Below are 14,910 nucleotides of genomic sequence, written 5' to 3'. Positions count from 1 at the left end.
TATATCTAAAGGATTTGAGACATGAGTATAATATACCTTTACTCACGTCGCCTACCGGTAATTTGGTAGAGGAGTTCTCATCTCCTCATTATATAAAGAACTTACTTACACTAGTGAGTTTTAATTTTTGTCATTGTAAGAGGATTAGTAAGGAGTTTATTGTAATGCTCTGTATCATTTGATAAAATACTGAAAACATGAAGATTAAGTATGAAGAAAAAAGAAAAAGTTGACCGATAGAAATCATAAATGTTAACGAAATTCACTTTAAATATTTTTAGGCAAGATTAAATGATAACATATTTCAGAATTCCTGAAATGTTTATAAAAATAAGTTGGTAAAGATTAAGCTACAAGGATGATATTTTTGCTTGTGTGTGTGTTTGACCACCTGAGAATCTGGCAATGTAAGCCTTTACTTTGTAGAGCGTAGAATCTGACAATATAAGCCTTCACTTTGTAGAGCGTAGAATCTGACAATATAAGCCTTCAATTTGTAGAGCGTAGAATCTGACAATATAAGCCTTCACTTTGTAGAGCGTAGAATCTGACAATATAAGCCTTCACTTTGTAGAGCGTAGAATCTGACAATATAAGCCTTCACTTTGTAGAGCGTAGAATCTGACAGTATAAGCCTTCACTTTGTAGAGCGTAGAATCTGACAATATAAGCCTTTACTTTGTAGAGCTTAGAATCTGACAATATAAGCCTTCACTTTGTAGAGCGTAGAATCTGACAATATAAGCCTTCACTTTGTAGAGCATAGAATCTGACAATATAAGCCTTCACTTTGTAGAGCGTAGAATCTGACAATATAAGCCTTCACTTTGTAGAGCATAGAATCTGACAATATGAGCCTTCACTTTGTAGAGCGTAGAATCTGACAATATAAGCCTTCACTTTGTAGAGCGTAGAATCCGATAATATAAGCCTTCACTTTGTAGAGCGTAGAATCTGACAATATAAGCCTTCACTTTGTAGAGCATAGAATCTGACAATATAAGCCTTCACTTTGTAGAGCGTAGAATCTGACAATATAAGCCTTCACTTTGTAGAGCGTAGAATCCAATAATATAAGCCTTCACTTTGTAGAGCTGGGATGTAAGTAGTTCAGCATGTACATGTATTAAATAGGCTGAGCATGGACCTTTTACATTTTTCTCATGGAATATGTCACAAACTTATCAAAACATCTCAAGAGGGATATTCATCATATTGAAATACAGGGTTGACAATGAAAAATCCTTATATGTGATTCTGGTAAAATTAGAAAAATATCATTGTAAATGTCTGTAATAGGCTAAGTTAATTATAATCATCTCCTGTTTATTTGGACATGTATTTAAAATGAAGTAGCATGTTAAGAGATATAAATATCACCTTTATTGAATTATATGTTTTAAATCCATACTCTATCTAAACTATTTACATATTGTCTCTAGATGTTTATGAAGTGTGATTATATTGGACCTTATCCCTTTTATATTTACAGGGTTTTTTCTGGGGACATTTTCACCTCTTGTTAAATCAATTGGTTTGTGGGGGAAATGAAATATGAATGTAAACCATTGTATGATTTTGCATTTTCCTTGTTGAGATTAACTGTCCCATTATGCTAGTGTTAATTGTTTCCCTTTTACCTAAAAAGTATCTTTACAGACTTTTATCATATAATATAATATAATTGTAATAGTGTCTTCGCAAGGAAGTTTGCCAATATTAAAGTACTAGTGACCTAGTTTTAGAGTAATGATAGAATTATGATATAGAATTCATCCTGTATATTGACCTGTATAGAGGTGTATTATAAATTATAACCTCCAATTTGGTCGTGTTTTAGAAATTAAGTAAAGGAATTGAATGTTTGTGTATGAATTATTCTTTTGTAATAATGGCATATTTTTTTGGATTTAGAGACTATTGTGTTGATGGCTATTCTCTGATAGTATTTGTTTACTATAGTCACAGCTTTTATAGATTCTGGTTGATTAAGAGCTTGATATTTTGTATAGACACCTTTCTATTGTTGATGTTGTCCTATAGATGTCTTATGGTTAATTTTTTTGTTGGGTTGGTGTCTCATTGACATATTGCTTGTTTTTTTTCTTTTATTCATATTGATGGTTTATTTGATATAAAAGTAAGGAGATGTCCTATGATTACTATTTAAATTATTTTGATGTCTTTCTATTTTTAGATGTTTTCGGATGATATGAATATCGGGTCCAGTAAAGAGTCCATTGCAAAGACACAAGACAAACCAGCCAATGGGAATCTGTCTCGACAAAACTCTCAGATGACCGATAATAGCAATAATTTAGAATACTCTCGTTTTGTTCTCAGGAAAAAGAAAAGTACCCTTCGACTTGGGAAGAAAATTTATGAATTTTACAATGCACCTATAACGAAGTTCTGGTTCTATACTGTAAGTGTTAATTTAGTCCCTCTGGAAATATCATTCCCTATTAGCTTATTCTGTAAGATATGAAATTTATTTGTATTTTGTATACTTCATTAGTTTGTAAGTACTACATGTAAGATCTTTGAAAGCAAATCTGTAAAACTATACATTTAATATAGCATTACCCAATGTTGTTTGTTAGCTGTATTCATCTCCAGATTATTTTTGATGGGGCAATCATGTCATTTTTTTTACATCTATTTGACAAAGAAGAACTACATACTTTGAAAAATAGGGTTGGGGTAGTCTCCTTCAAGAAAAAAGCATTCTATTTTGTTGAAACATTTCAGTAACGTAAAATTTTTTTAAAGTCGGCTTTTAACACTTTTTGTAATGAAGTACATTTATTGAGTTTAGATAACATTGACATGAGATCTTTAAAATGTTTTTTGTGTTCTATTTCAGATACTTTATGTGTTTTTCCTTCTTTCCTATATGTACACAGTATTAGTGAGGACTTACCCACTACCAAATTGGCAGGAATATTTCATGATGTGTTATGTTTTAACCCTGGCATTTGAGAAATTTAGACAGGTTTGTAATTACTATAGAGTTATCTTTCTTTTTCTGCTGAACATCAAGGTTTGTGTGCAGAATCCTGTGTGTAATGTTCAAGAAGAATATGTTTACATGGGATGGTACATAACTCATGTGACTTTGTGGTTGTTTATAGATTTTTTTATAAAGAAAACTGATTTTTAGAAGGGTCATAATAGGAAAGATATGGTCACAATATATCTACTAAAAATAATTATGGCAGATAGGTGGAATGCAGGTGTATAGGTACTTGTTAGACCTTTCTGATGAGAAGTATTTTTTAGTACCCCATACTTTATTCAATGTTGTAATTGTAAATATAAAATGTAATATTCAATATTATCTGATGAAATGAAAATGTCTAGAAATCAATTGTCCGGTTCTTGAAGCCATAAAAATGGTTCATGATCTTTAACTGTCTACATTTGAAAAATACTGTTTCAACCTGTCCAGGACAATGAAAGCTATGTATAGATACTGTAGGTCTACAAATACATATAATTAAAGCCATAATATATATCATTTTCTTTAATAAGAAATTTTCAAATCACCTTCAAAAGGGTAAGTCTGAGCTATCATTCTCACTTCATATCTGTCATCATAAATTAAATGGGATGTACATCAATGAAACGGCAACCCAACAACTAATAACAGTAGGCATCCATCAATTTGCCCTTCCATAACTTTTATTTTTTTTCAACAAACAATGAATAATTTAAAGGGCATTAGCTCTCAAATTCACATTCACCGATTTGACTCAAATTCTCATATTTGATTTATAACATACTAAATCATATCCAAATTATAAAAAGTCTGAATAAACAATTAACGATGCATGCACTGGATAATATGTATCAGCATTTCGTATGTATTTTAGTCTAGACGCCATCTAATTAGCCATCAAGGTGACCTCTGAACACTGCGGACGGTCATATAACCCAATATAGACATAATTATAGATATAAATAGATAGCAAACACATGCAATGGGATTTTTCTAAGTCTGTTTGATTTCATATTATAGGTTAAAAAATATGTCAATCATTGTTTTTACCTGTATAAGAATGAGTTTTCGTGGATTGAATCAGTCAACCAAATAGTTTACCCTTGTTTCACTTTCAATGTTTACATTCTTTTCCTTTTAATAGCTGAAAATGCCTAGTTTATGAATAACCCATCTTTAACTAAGGGGTTGATTTGAAGGTCACATGAATATGGATTCAATGTAGTCAAATTATTCACTTGCTAGTTAATAATTCATCAGCAATGTTTCTTAGCTTATTTTGACAAAATTGAACTAAACTGGCTGCTAAAAGCAAATTATCATTTCACTATTTCACTTTCATTAATAATTGACTTGGTCGGTTTGAAGTCAGAATAACATGTCAAGGTAGGATGATATGTCTCCTTGTGGACTGTTACCTTGTGAATTACCACGTTAAAAATCTGGCTCAGCGTGTCAGTCTAGTACAAAGAAGGGTTAATATTCATATTAGATTAAACATGTTTTTCTCTTGAATGTGCATTTGATTTGCCACTAAACTTTAATTAGTCATCCATCATTTTCATAGTTAAACAATATGCTAAAGTCAATTTTAAGTCAAGTATGTCGGGTATATAGAAATGTTTTAATGTGTACATATCCATTTGACAGGAGTCACCTTAACTTGACCTTATTTCATGGTTGATGATCAACATTTAGTGTGTAATTTAGTCCAGTTTCTCATTTATTATGAGAATTCATTGTCTTTCATCTTTAAGACCCACTTTCCAAACCTATAAAATTGTGTTAAAGTTATTTTTCTCGTCCTGAATATCATCATGGTTAAAGATAAATTTTATTACCCCTGCCTCATGTGCCTCAGGTCTTAGTTTTTATGTTTGTACCAACCACACTAATACTTCGAACTTGGAGACTGTTTTCCCAAAAGCTTTCATACTTAGTAGAATTTATTTGTCATCATACTTGCTTGACCACATACTCTACCGTCATTTAAATTTCTTAATTTTTGGAGGAGGTTATGGAACTTTGACCATTTAAAATAAAGCAGACTTGTAACACTTTTGATCATATACCCCTAAAGCCAAAAAAAGAACAGATTGACCAGTGATTATAAAGGATAAAAATGTATGCTTGACACTGAGTATGTCAAATTGACAAGAACATTCAAAAGGAATACTCATAAAATGATTATATTTGAATTTCCAAGTATGAGATAAATGTAGAACACAAGAATAATATTGTTCATCTGTATTATATATAATGTATTAAGCAGGTTGACAATTTTTATGCCCCCGCCGTAGCAGAGGGGGCATTAAGTTTTACCCTTGTCCGTCTGTACGTCCGTCCTTCTGTCCGTAGGGCCGTCCGTCCGTCCCGAAATTGGTTTCCGTTCTCTAACTCTAGTTTGTCTCAACCAAATGTTATGAAACTGATACACAATGCTAATTACCACAAAATACAGATGAAGTTTGAATTTTGGTTGTGTCACTTTTACCGTTCTAGAGTTATGCCTGTTTACAAATGGAAAAATTGCTGAATTTTTCGTTTCTGTTCTCTAACTTAAGTTAGCCTCTACCAAATGTTATGAGACTTATACACAATACTTATTACCACAAAACTCAGATCAAGTACAAATTTGGGTAGCGTCACTTTTACTGTTCTTCAGTTATGCCCCTTTATAACTTTATATGATATGCAAGCAGGGGCATCATCTGTGTCCCATGGACACATTCCCCATTTATTGTATTATTTCTTACAGTTTAAAAAATATATATATTTAGATTGAATAGGATAGCAAATGCATGTGCAATTTATTTATTTATTTTTTGAAAGAATACTTATATGAATGGAAACAATGGCTATCTTTTCCCTCATATCTATCCATCTGATTATGGATCATTGATCAATGTTAACTATTTCTGATACCTGTAGTAACGCATTGATCTCAAAGACTTAAGACCTAAATTTTTTCATTATCAGTAAAGCAAGTTTAGTAAGTCCTTTAGTGTGTCTGCTCTGTTATTGTAATATGCTGACTACTAACCATTATTATTGCAAACAGTGATATTATTGTATCAATTGTTGATAGCATGAAGAGACAATAAAGGTTTGTGGTAAGATGTTTAAAGAAAATATAAACTTTAATGTCATTCCTTTATGCACTTCTCTTTCACTATGTTAGATCATCAAGCAAGGATTTGTCTTACTATACAAATCCTTGGATCAAGCATAATTGCTCCAGTGAGACTATTTCTATTTATATCATCCTGAGAGGATATGACAATCCTTTATACTCATAAATCATTGGAAGTAAACTTGCATATGTAAGCAGAGCAGAATTATCCTACTCAATAAAAAGTTTGTTTATGCTGTTCTAGTAGGAAGAAGTAGTTATTACCGATATTGTAAATCATTGATAACCCATACTTGTGCTTCATTAAGAAACCTTTCCATGAATTGTCAGTATTTCGACTGTTGTTTATATGTATAGTTTCATCATATTGAAGTGAAGTGTTCTTACATCCTTCGAAAGAATTTTTTCTTGTACTTTCGGATAATGATGATTTTGTATTTTATTTTTTTTTTTCTTAAAAACAACCACTAATTAAGACATACACAAACATACCATTTTTAGTTCACTGGCCTAAAAGGCAATGTTAGCTATTGCCATCACTGGGGATCCAGAGAAGTCGTTTTTTTTTATCAACCAACCTATTTTTGACCCAATTTGTCCCTGAAATGTCTTTTTTTTTGGCAAATTTTGCAGTTGTATGGCCTATCTTTCAAAACAGTAAGCAATTGGAACAAATCAGACACAGGTAAAAATAATTGGCAGGGTTAGGGTTATCTCCTATAGAATTTTTAGGAGAATCTGACAACCCATTTTTATATTATTCAACTTTTATACACTAGGCTATGGGGCACTAAGGTGTACCCTTGTACGTCTGTCTGTCTATACGTCCCGAAATTGGTTTCCGTTCTCTTACTTTAGTTTGCTTCATCTAAATGTTATGAATATTATACACAATACTTGTTACCACCAAGATCAAGTTCGATCTTTGGTGGCATCACTTTTTCCATTCTTGAGTTATGTCCCTTTTTAAATGTAAAAATTGCTGAATTTAGCATATATTTACAAGCCATGGCATTTATATCCCATGAACACAATCTTCTTGTAGTTGGCATATATTTCCAAAACTGAAGCTGTTAGAGTGAAACTGATGTAGTGTAAAAATGATCAGAATAATTGGACAACCAATTTGCAAGTTATTTGCCACTGAACTGTCCATTTTTAGCAAATTTTGCAGATTTTGGTTATTATCTTGATGAAATATAATAGATAGAGAGAAACTTTTAATAGAAATATTGATCATCTTAATAAGATCTATAAATAAGTCAGCATGGCCTATTTTGTCAGCGAGTTGAAAGCCATTTGACTATTATCTCGAAAACAATGATAGATGGAAACTGTGAACAGCAAAAATTATCAGCAGTACAAGATCTACAAACATTCAAAAATAACAGAAATCATTTGATGACAGTGGCCTTAAATGAATTAGTTCCAGTTTTTGCCTACTATCTGGAAAAGTTAAAAAGTTAGGTAGAAACTATAAACAGCAAAATTTTGACAAGTGAGTGAATCAGGCTCTTAGGAGCAATCGATGAAAATGGGTACCAATGAAATGAATGAATGAATCCACAGTATATTAGAATGAGAACATTGAACCTTCTGAGTTTGCCATCTCTTGTTCTTTCATAACACTTAAAGTGAATAGACGTGAGCAGATTCTGATCTACAATCAGATACATTGGAATGAAATACTTTTTGATGGAGATTAAGCAAAATCGTCAATTTATCAAATCACTTTGCCATTACAAATTCAGAGATTTTACTATTTTTGGCAGGGTGTGATGTTTTGTAGAAAAATTCCTTTCACTATTTCTATAATTGTGTGTAATGTAAAAATTTTAAAACCGAGAGTGATACTCTGTTGAAAATGCATATTGCAGAGAACGGTGTTAGTCATAAGTCAATTATTTAATAAAGATCTGGTATGATTACCAATGAGACAACTATCCACCAAACTTCAAATGAAGTGGATGTAAGCAATTAAAGACAACAGCACGGCCTTCAAAGATGAGAAAAACTCATACTGTATAGTCTGCTATTAAAAGCCCAGACATGAAAAATATGAAACATTCAATTGAGAAAACTTATGTCCTAATTTATAACCAAACAATTTATGACAGACATGAACCAATGAAAACTAATATGATATAATACAGGCTCTTGGCTTGGGACAGGCACACAAGGAATGTGTTTGTTTGCTTGATTTTCTCTTGGCCTACCCATGTGCAAGTTAGCCTATTTATGAAATAACAGATGAGACAAGTATTGTTCTGTATTTGACAGTCTCTGAGAATTTGCACGTTTGGAATAAATTCATGGTTATCATCTGAGATTATTTATGTAGTCCCAATATCCGGTTTTATTAATTTATTTGTGTTTTATGTCAATAGTGAAATTAAAATTTTAAATACAACTTTCAAGATTTCAAGATCTAATCAAATAGAATGATCTTTTTAAAACTATTATCATTTTAAAAGATTTGTACTTGTTATTTATTTACTGGTATTGATCAAAGAGTTGATGATGACACCATTAATTATTTGATTTAAACATCTACCCATTTAAGTTTGTATATGAATGTTAAGTGTTTTTGTACCATCAGAATGCCATCAGATCAATGATTCTAAAACATTGCAAAGTGATAAATGAATAGATAATATTTTAAAATTGAAATTCTATATTAATGCTTTGATTTAGATAAATAAATATCAGGAGAAAGGTGCCATTATAAATGGTTGTTTGTTGTATGTAGATATATTTAATGTTTATGGGAACCTCTGATACATAAAAACCTTTTAACTTGTTCATTTGTGCTTCTGTCCTACTTTTGTTTCCACAACTTCAACCTAATTACTTGACTGACAGAATCTTGCTCACATGATGTACTTATGCACCTCTTATTTCCTTTCTTAAACTGAAGTATTTTTGGGGTTAACTTTGGGATGACATGGACTTCTTTATATCTGCGTACTATACTACATGTACACATCTGTATCCGCTTCTCTTATTCATAATTTAATAAAACCTGCTTAGAACATTTTCCATAAACTACTATGTCTACACAAACAATCAACAAAAATATATTCTGGTACCCTTAATATGTGTCTATTTTGTTTTTGTATTGTTGGGTTGATGACCCAGTATACCCCTGTATATATCTTTAAAATTTATGATTAAAAACAATTTTTGATTTTTCACAAATTAGCAAGGCAAAATAAACTCTAAACTATTCACTCTCCTTGTCAATGCATTGTGTTGAACAGAGCCAATAATTTGTATGTCATAAGAAAGTTGAATGCGTGCAGATAAGAGTAAAATGAATTCTGTTTTTTATTTCTGTAACTACATAATAGTAGACCATTATTGTAGTGGAGGCAGTGAAGTATTAGATAAACAATATATAAAAGTGCCTATTATTCCTGTCATCACACAATCAATAGACTACTTTACAGCTTGGATGTTATAAAGTGGACTTTATGTTGTTATAGTGTGAGTGGGATAACAAACGTGATTTAACTCCTTTTTTCTAGGAAAATTATGTTTGCTTTGAATCATATTTACGTCATTATGGCATCATAGATTTCGTGTCCTACTGTACAATAACTGCTTTGAAATATTATACCAATTGGAATGAGGAAATTCATCAATATATAATGGACTGACATTACTGCACTTCCTTCAAATACATTTTCATGGTTCAAGTTTATCAATTTCTGACGAAGTTACTGCACAGTGAGAAAAAAGGTTCATTTTGTTTTCAAGGGCCACTCTAATTTGGCCTCTTTTGATTGTAATGTTATTATTCAGTGCATGTTGTGAAAAAAATATTCCAATGAAATTTTCCAGATTTTTTTTCTGTTAAAAACTCCCATCATTTTAAGTTACAGAAATATATTATAACAGATTCATACTTAGTTGGATTTTATTATTTAGGGAATTTTGTATTTATTGTAACTCTATAAAAGTTCCTGTTTAATTTATTCACAGTTTTACTAGACTTGAGTGGATTTGGAGCTTTACTTTTGTCTGATGTTGAAGAATGAATAAATTATGCTGTTAGTTTGAATTGTTTCACAATTTACATATCGTGGAATTTTATAACTGATTATACTGTATGTTTTTTTCTCATTATTGAAGGCTGTAGGGTGACCAATAATCGCTTATATCTTCATCCTTTTGAACTCTGGTTTCATTGGCAATCATTCCACGTCTCCTTATTTTTATAAAGATATCTAGATGTCTTGTGGTATTTGTTGCCAGGCTGCTGTCTCATTGACATAGTCATATGCCCAATATCTGGTTTTGTTCACAAAAATATCCGTTGTTGGAGGCATCTGATGACTTCTGTAGGCTTTACTAATACAATGCTTTATATTATTTGATGTTACAGTAGTTAAAATATTTTTTTCTTCATATTTGAGTTTCCTATAATATGTATGAAATAATAAGTAAAATGACAAGTAATGTATTGATAAGAATATAAGCATTTTATTTTTTGAAAATATGAAACAAAATCAAAGTCCTAATTTTCTAAATCAAACATTGAAATTTCTATAACAGGAACTGAAACTAATGGAATTGAACTGTAACCATCTTGTCCAGTTGAGTTACTGCCACTAGATTTAAATGTAAGTCTTGCCTTTGGTGGTTTTCTCCTGCGGCACAGTTGGCATAAAAACTTCTTGAACTGGATGCGAAATTTTTCTCCAGAGAGGCAGTACAGAAAAAAGTTAACCGCATGATTAATATACATTAGTTGATAACATATAACTCTCCACATAAGTGTGTCTGCCATGTCCTCATATGTTTTTGGTTTTTGAGCAAACAGCCCAAATAATGGCCGTGGTGTAGTAGTAATAATCCAAGCAAATGATATGAAAATCAAAGTAATAGCTAACTTCCTGTGAGTATTTCGGATCTGACAGTCATCTTTGGTCATGGTATTTGGTATATGTTTCGTCTTCATCAAGCAAATAATTATCAGAATATTAAAAACAAGAAGTGTCAAACATGGTAAAAAAGAGTACAGAATTAGATTTATCCATGGGAATATTCTGCATACAAAGTTTTCATATGCGTAAGCAGCACACATGAAATTAGAACCATCTAGTGATTGTTTTGTTGGGAACAACTGAGCTGTCCAAAATATATGAATGTTTACAAGTATGAAAATCAGAGCTGTCATAAATGTGATGAATCTAGCTCTGGACAAGTTACACATGCTGTTGGCCTTCAGAGGAAACCAGACTGCTAAAAACCTTTCAATAGTTACTGCAACTATCAACCAGGCTGAAAACTGGATACTAAAATGTACAAGGAACATAGTGAGCTTACAGCTAAAGGCATTAATGTGACTCAGCTCAAAACCAGATACTGTCCTAAGCCATGTCTTAAAGGCACTGACAAACAGTACCAAAGTATCTGCAATGGCCAACATTGCTAAATAAAAAAACGTTGGAGTTTGTCTCATCTCTCTACGTAACATTACAATAAAGCTGAATATATTTCCAACAGATCCGGTAAAAATAATCAAAGGCATCACCCATTTAATTAGATACATTGCTGTATTATAACTATCAAATGTTTCCAGTATTTCAGCCAGGCTTGGTCCCTTTGTTATATTTCTGGATGACATTGTGATGCTTGGGTCTCTTAGCAGCTTTATGTTTTCAGCTATGATTAAGTGGGAACTATTTGGTGATGGATACACAGTAGTCATCTTGATAAGTGCCTTTTGTGTCAAATAGTTTGTTTCCTGGTTTCTTGTAGAAATTCATGTATATAATCTATGTTGATTGTGTCTTCCATTTCTGAAATAGAATTATTTATATATATCAGGTTGTTCGGTATAGATTCTTACAGGCGGAGTGGTGGGGTATTTACAATGAATCATCTAATGGTTAAATGCTGTAGTTTTTTTTTTGTCAGCTTTGTTTTTATTATGATTTTTATTCTAATCGATCAGTCCTTTTGAAATGTTCAACATGTCTATTGGAACAAAACAAAAGGTGGTATTGATTATGCACTTCCGGTCTAAAAATTAGAAATTTCTGCTGCATCATATAGAATATCACATTTCCATGTTTCTCTATTGCAGATAGGTTAATTTAGAAATATTTAAACTGTTTGGCCAACATTGGGTTTCAACATTTGAAAATTAAAATTTGGCAATAAAAGTTTGATTCCTGTGGATGTTCAAGTAAAATCTAAATTAATGATAAATTTCTCCAACCTTAAAAAATAACTTTGTATAACAAATAGTTGTATTCCTTGAAGTGAACTGTAAACTGGCTTATGTACGAGTTTTTAGAGAACATGCAATTTATAAGTCTTAGCTCAAAATGTATCAAACTTTCCAATATAACAAAAAAAGTAGGATAAGAATAAGACAATTATTCACAAGGTTCCTAGCTTAGGACTAGCACATGTATGACAAAAGACGATTACTCACATGGTTCCTAGCTTAGGACCAGCACATGTATGACAAAAGACGATTACTCAAAAGGTTCCTAACTTAGGACTAGCACATGTATGACAAAAGACCATTAGTCTCAAGGTTCCTAGCTTATGACTAGCACATGTATGACAAAAGACAATTACTCACAAGGTTCCTAGCTTAGGACTAGCACATGTATGACAAAAGACGATAAGTCACAAGGTTCCTAGCTTATGACTAGCACATGTATGACAAAAGACGATAACTCACAAGGTTCCTAGCGTAGGACCAGTACATGTATGACAAAAGACGATTACTCACAAAGTTCCTAGCTTAGGACCAGCACATGTATGACAAAAGACAATTACTCACAAGGTTCAAAGCTTAGGACCAGCACATGTATGACAAAAGACGATTACTCACAAGGTTCCTAGCTTAGGACCAGCACATGTAAGACAAAAGACGATTACTCACAAGGTTCCTAGCTTAGGACCAGCACATGTATGACAAAAGACAATTACTCACAAGGTTCCTAGCTTAGGACCAGCACATGTATGACAAAAGACAATTACTCACAAGGTTCCTAGCTTAGGACCAGCACATGTATGACAAAAGACGATTAGTCACAAGGTTCCTAGCTTAGGACCAGCACATGTATGACAAAAGATGTATGACAAAAGACAATTACTCACAAGGTTCCTAGCTTAGGACTAGCACATGTATGACAAAAGACAATTACTCACAAGGTTCCAAGCTAAGGACCAGCACATGTATGACAAAAGACGATTACTCACAAGGTTCCTAGCTTAGGACCAGCACATGTATGACAAAAGACAATTACTCACAAGGTCCAGCACATGTATGACAAAAGTCAATTACTCACAAGGTTCCTAGCTTAGGACTAGCACATGTATGACAAAAGACAATTACTCACAAGGTTCCTAGCTAAGGACCAGCATATGTATGACAAAAGACAATTACTCACAAGGTTCCTAGCTTAGAACTAGCACATGTATGACAAAAGACAATTACTCACAAGGTTCCTAGCTTAGGACCAGCACATGTATAACAAAAGATTGTTACTCACAAGGTTCCTAGCTTAGGACCAGCACATGTATAACAAAAGACGGTTACTCACAAGGTTCCTAGCTTAGGACCAGCACATGTATGACAAAAGATTGTTACTCACAAGGCTCTAGCTTAGGACCAGCACATGTATAACAAAAGACGGTTACTCACAAGGTTCCTAGCTTAGGACCAGCACATGTATGACAAAAGACGATTACTCACAAGGTTCCTAGCTTAGAACTAGCACATGTAAGACAAAAGACAATTACTCACAAGGTTCCTAGCTTAGGACCAGCACATGTATGACAAAAGACAATTACTCACAAGGTTCCTAGCTTAGGACCAGCACATGTATGACAAAAGACAATTACTCACAAGGTTCCTAGCTTAGGACTAGCACATGTATGACAAAAGACAATTACTCACAAGGTTCCTAGCTTAGGACCAGCACATGTAAGACAAAAGACGATTACTCACAAGGTTCCTAGCTTAGGACCAGCACATGTATGACAAAAGACAATTACTCACAAGGTTCCTAGCTTAGGACCAGCACATGTATGACAAAAGACAATTACTCACAAGGTTCCTAGCTTAGGACCAGCACATGTATGACAAAAGACGATTAGTCACAAGGTTCCTAGCTTAGGACCAGCACATGTATGACAAAAGATGTATGACAAAAGACAATTACTCACAAGGTTCCTAGCTTAGGACTAGCACATGTATGACAAAAGACAATTACTCACAAGGTTCCAAGCTAAGGACCAGCACATGTATGACAAAAGACGATTACTCACAAGGTTCCTAGCTTAGGACCAGCACATGTATGACAAAAGACAATTACTCACAAGGTCCAGCACATGTATGACAAAAGTCAATTACTCACAAGGTTCCTAGCTTAGGACTAGCACATGTATGACAAAAGACAATTACTCACAAGGTTCCTAGCTAAGGACCAGCATATGTATGACAAAAGACAATTACTCACAAGGTTCCTAGCTTAGAACTAGCACATGTATGACAAAAGACAATTACTCACAAGGTTCCTAGCTTAGGACCAGCACATGTATAACAAAAGATTGTTACTCACAAGGTTCCTAGCTTAGGACCAGCACATGTATAACAAAAGACGGTTACTCACAAGGTTCCTAGCTTAGGACCAGCACATGTATGACAAAAGATTGTTACTCACAAGGCTCTAGCTTAGGACCAGCACATGTATAACAAAAGACGGTTACTCACAAGGTTCCTAGCTTAGGACCAGCACATGTATGA

At 33.0% G+C, this 14,910-nt stretch overlaps 1 protein-coding gene across 2 annotated transcripts in view; it reads left to right on the top strand.

Annotated features, from left to right (window-relative positions):
* LOC127736030 (transient receptor potential cation channel subfamily M member 3-like) overlaps positions 1-14,910 on the top strand; it is a 140,295-nt gene that overhangs the window by 106,089 nt on the left and 19,296 nt on the right. For both annotated transcript variants that reach the window (XM_052246527.1, XM_052246528.1), the window contains exons 20-21: positions 2,198-2,425; positions 2,867-2,995. In XM_052246527.1, coding sequence (XP_052102487.1) covers positions 2,198-2,425; positions 2,867-2,995 — 357 coding nt within the window. The remainder of the gene's footprint in view (positions 1-2,197; positions 2,426-2,866; positions 2,996-14,910) is intronic.

This window comes from Mytilus californianus, unplaced genomic scaffold (assembly GCF_021869535.1).
Source record: "Mytilus californianus isolate M0D057914Y unplaced genomic scaffold, xbMytCali1.0.p SCAF_3, whole genome shotgun sequence".
In the NCBI taxonomy this organism is placed as follows: Eukaryota; Metazoa; Mollusca; class Bivalvia; order Mytilida; family Mytilidae; genus Mytilus; species Mytilus californianus.
This window is presented reverse-complemented; position numbering and strand designations above follow the sequence as displayed.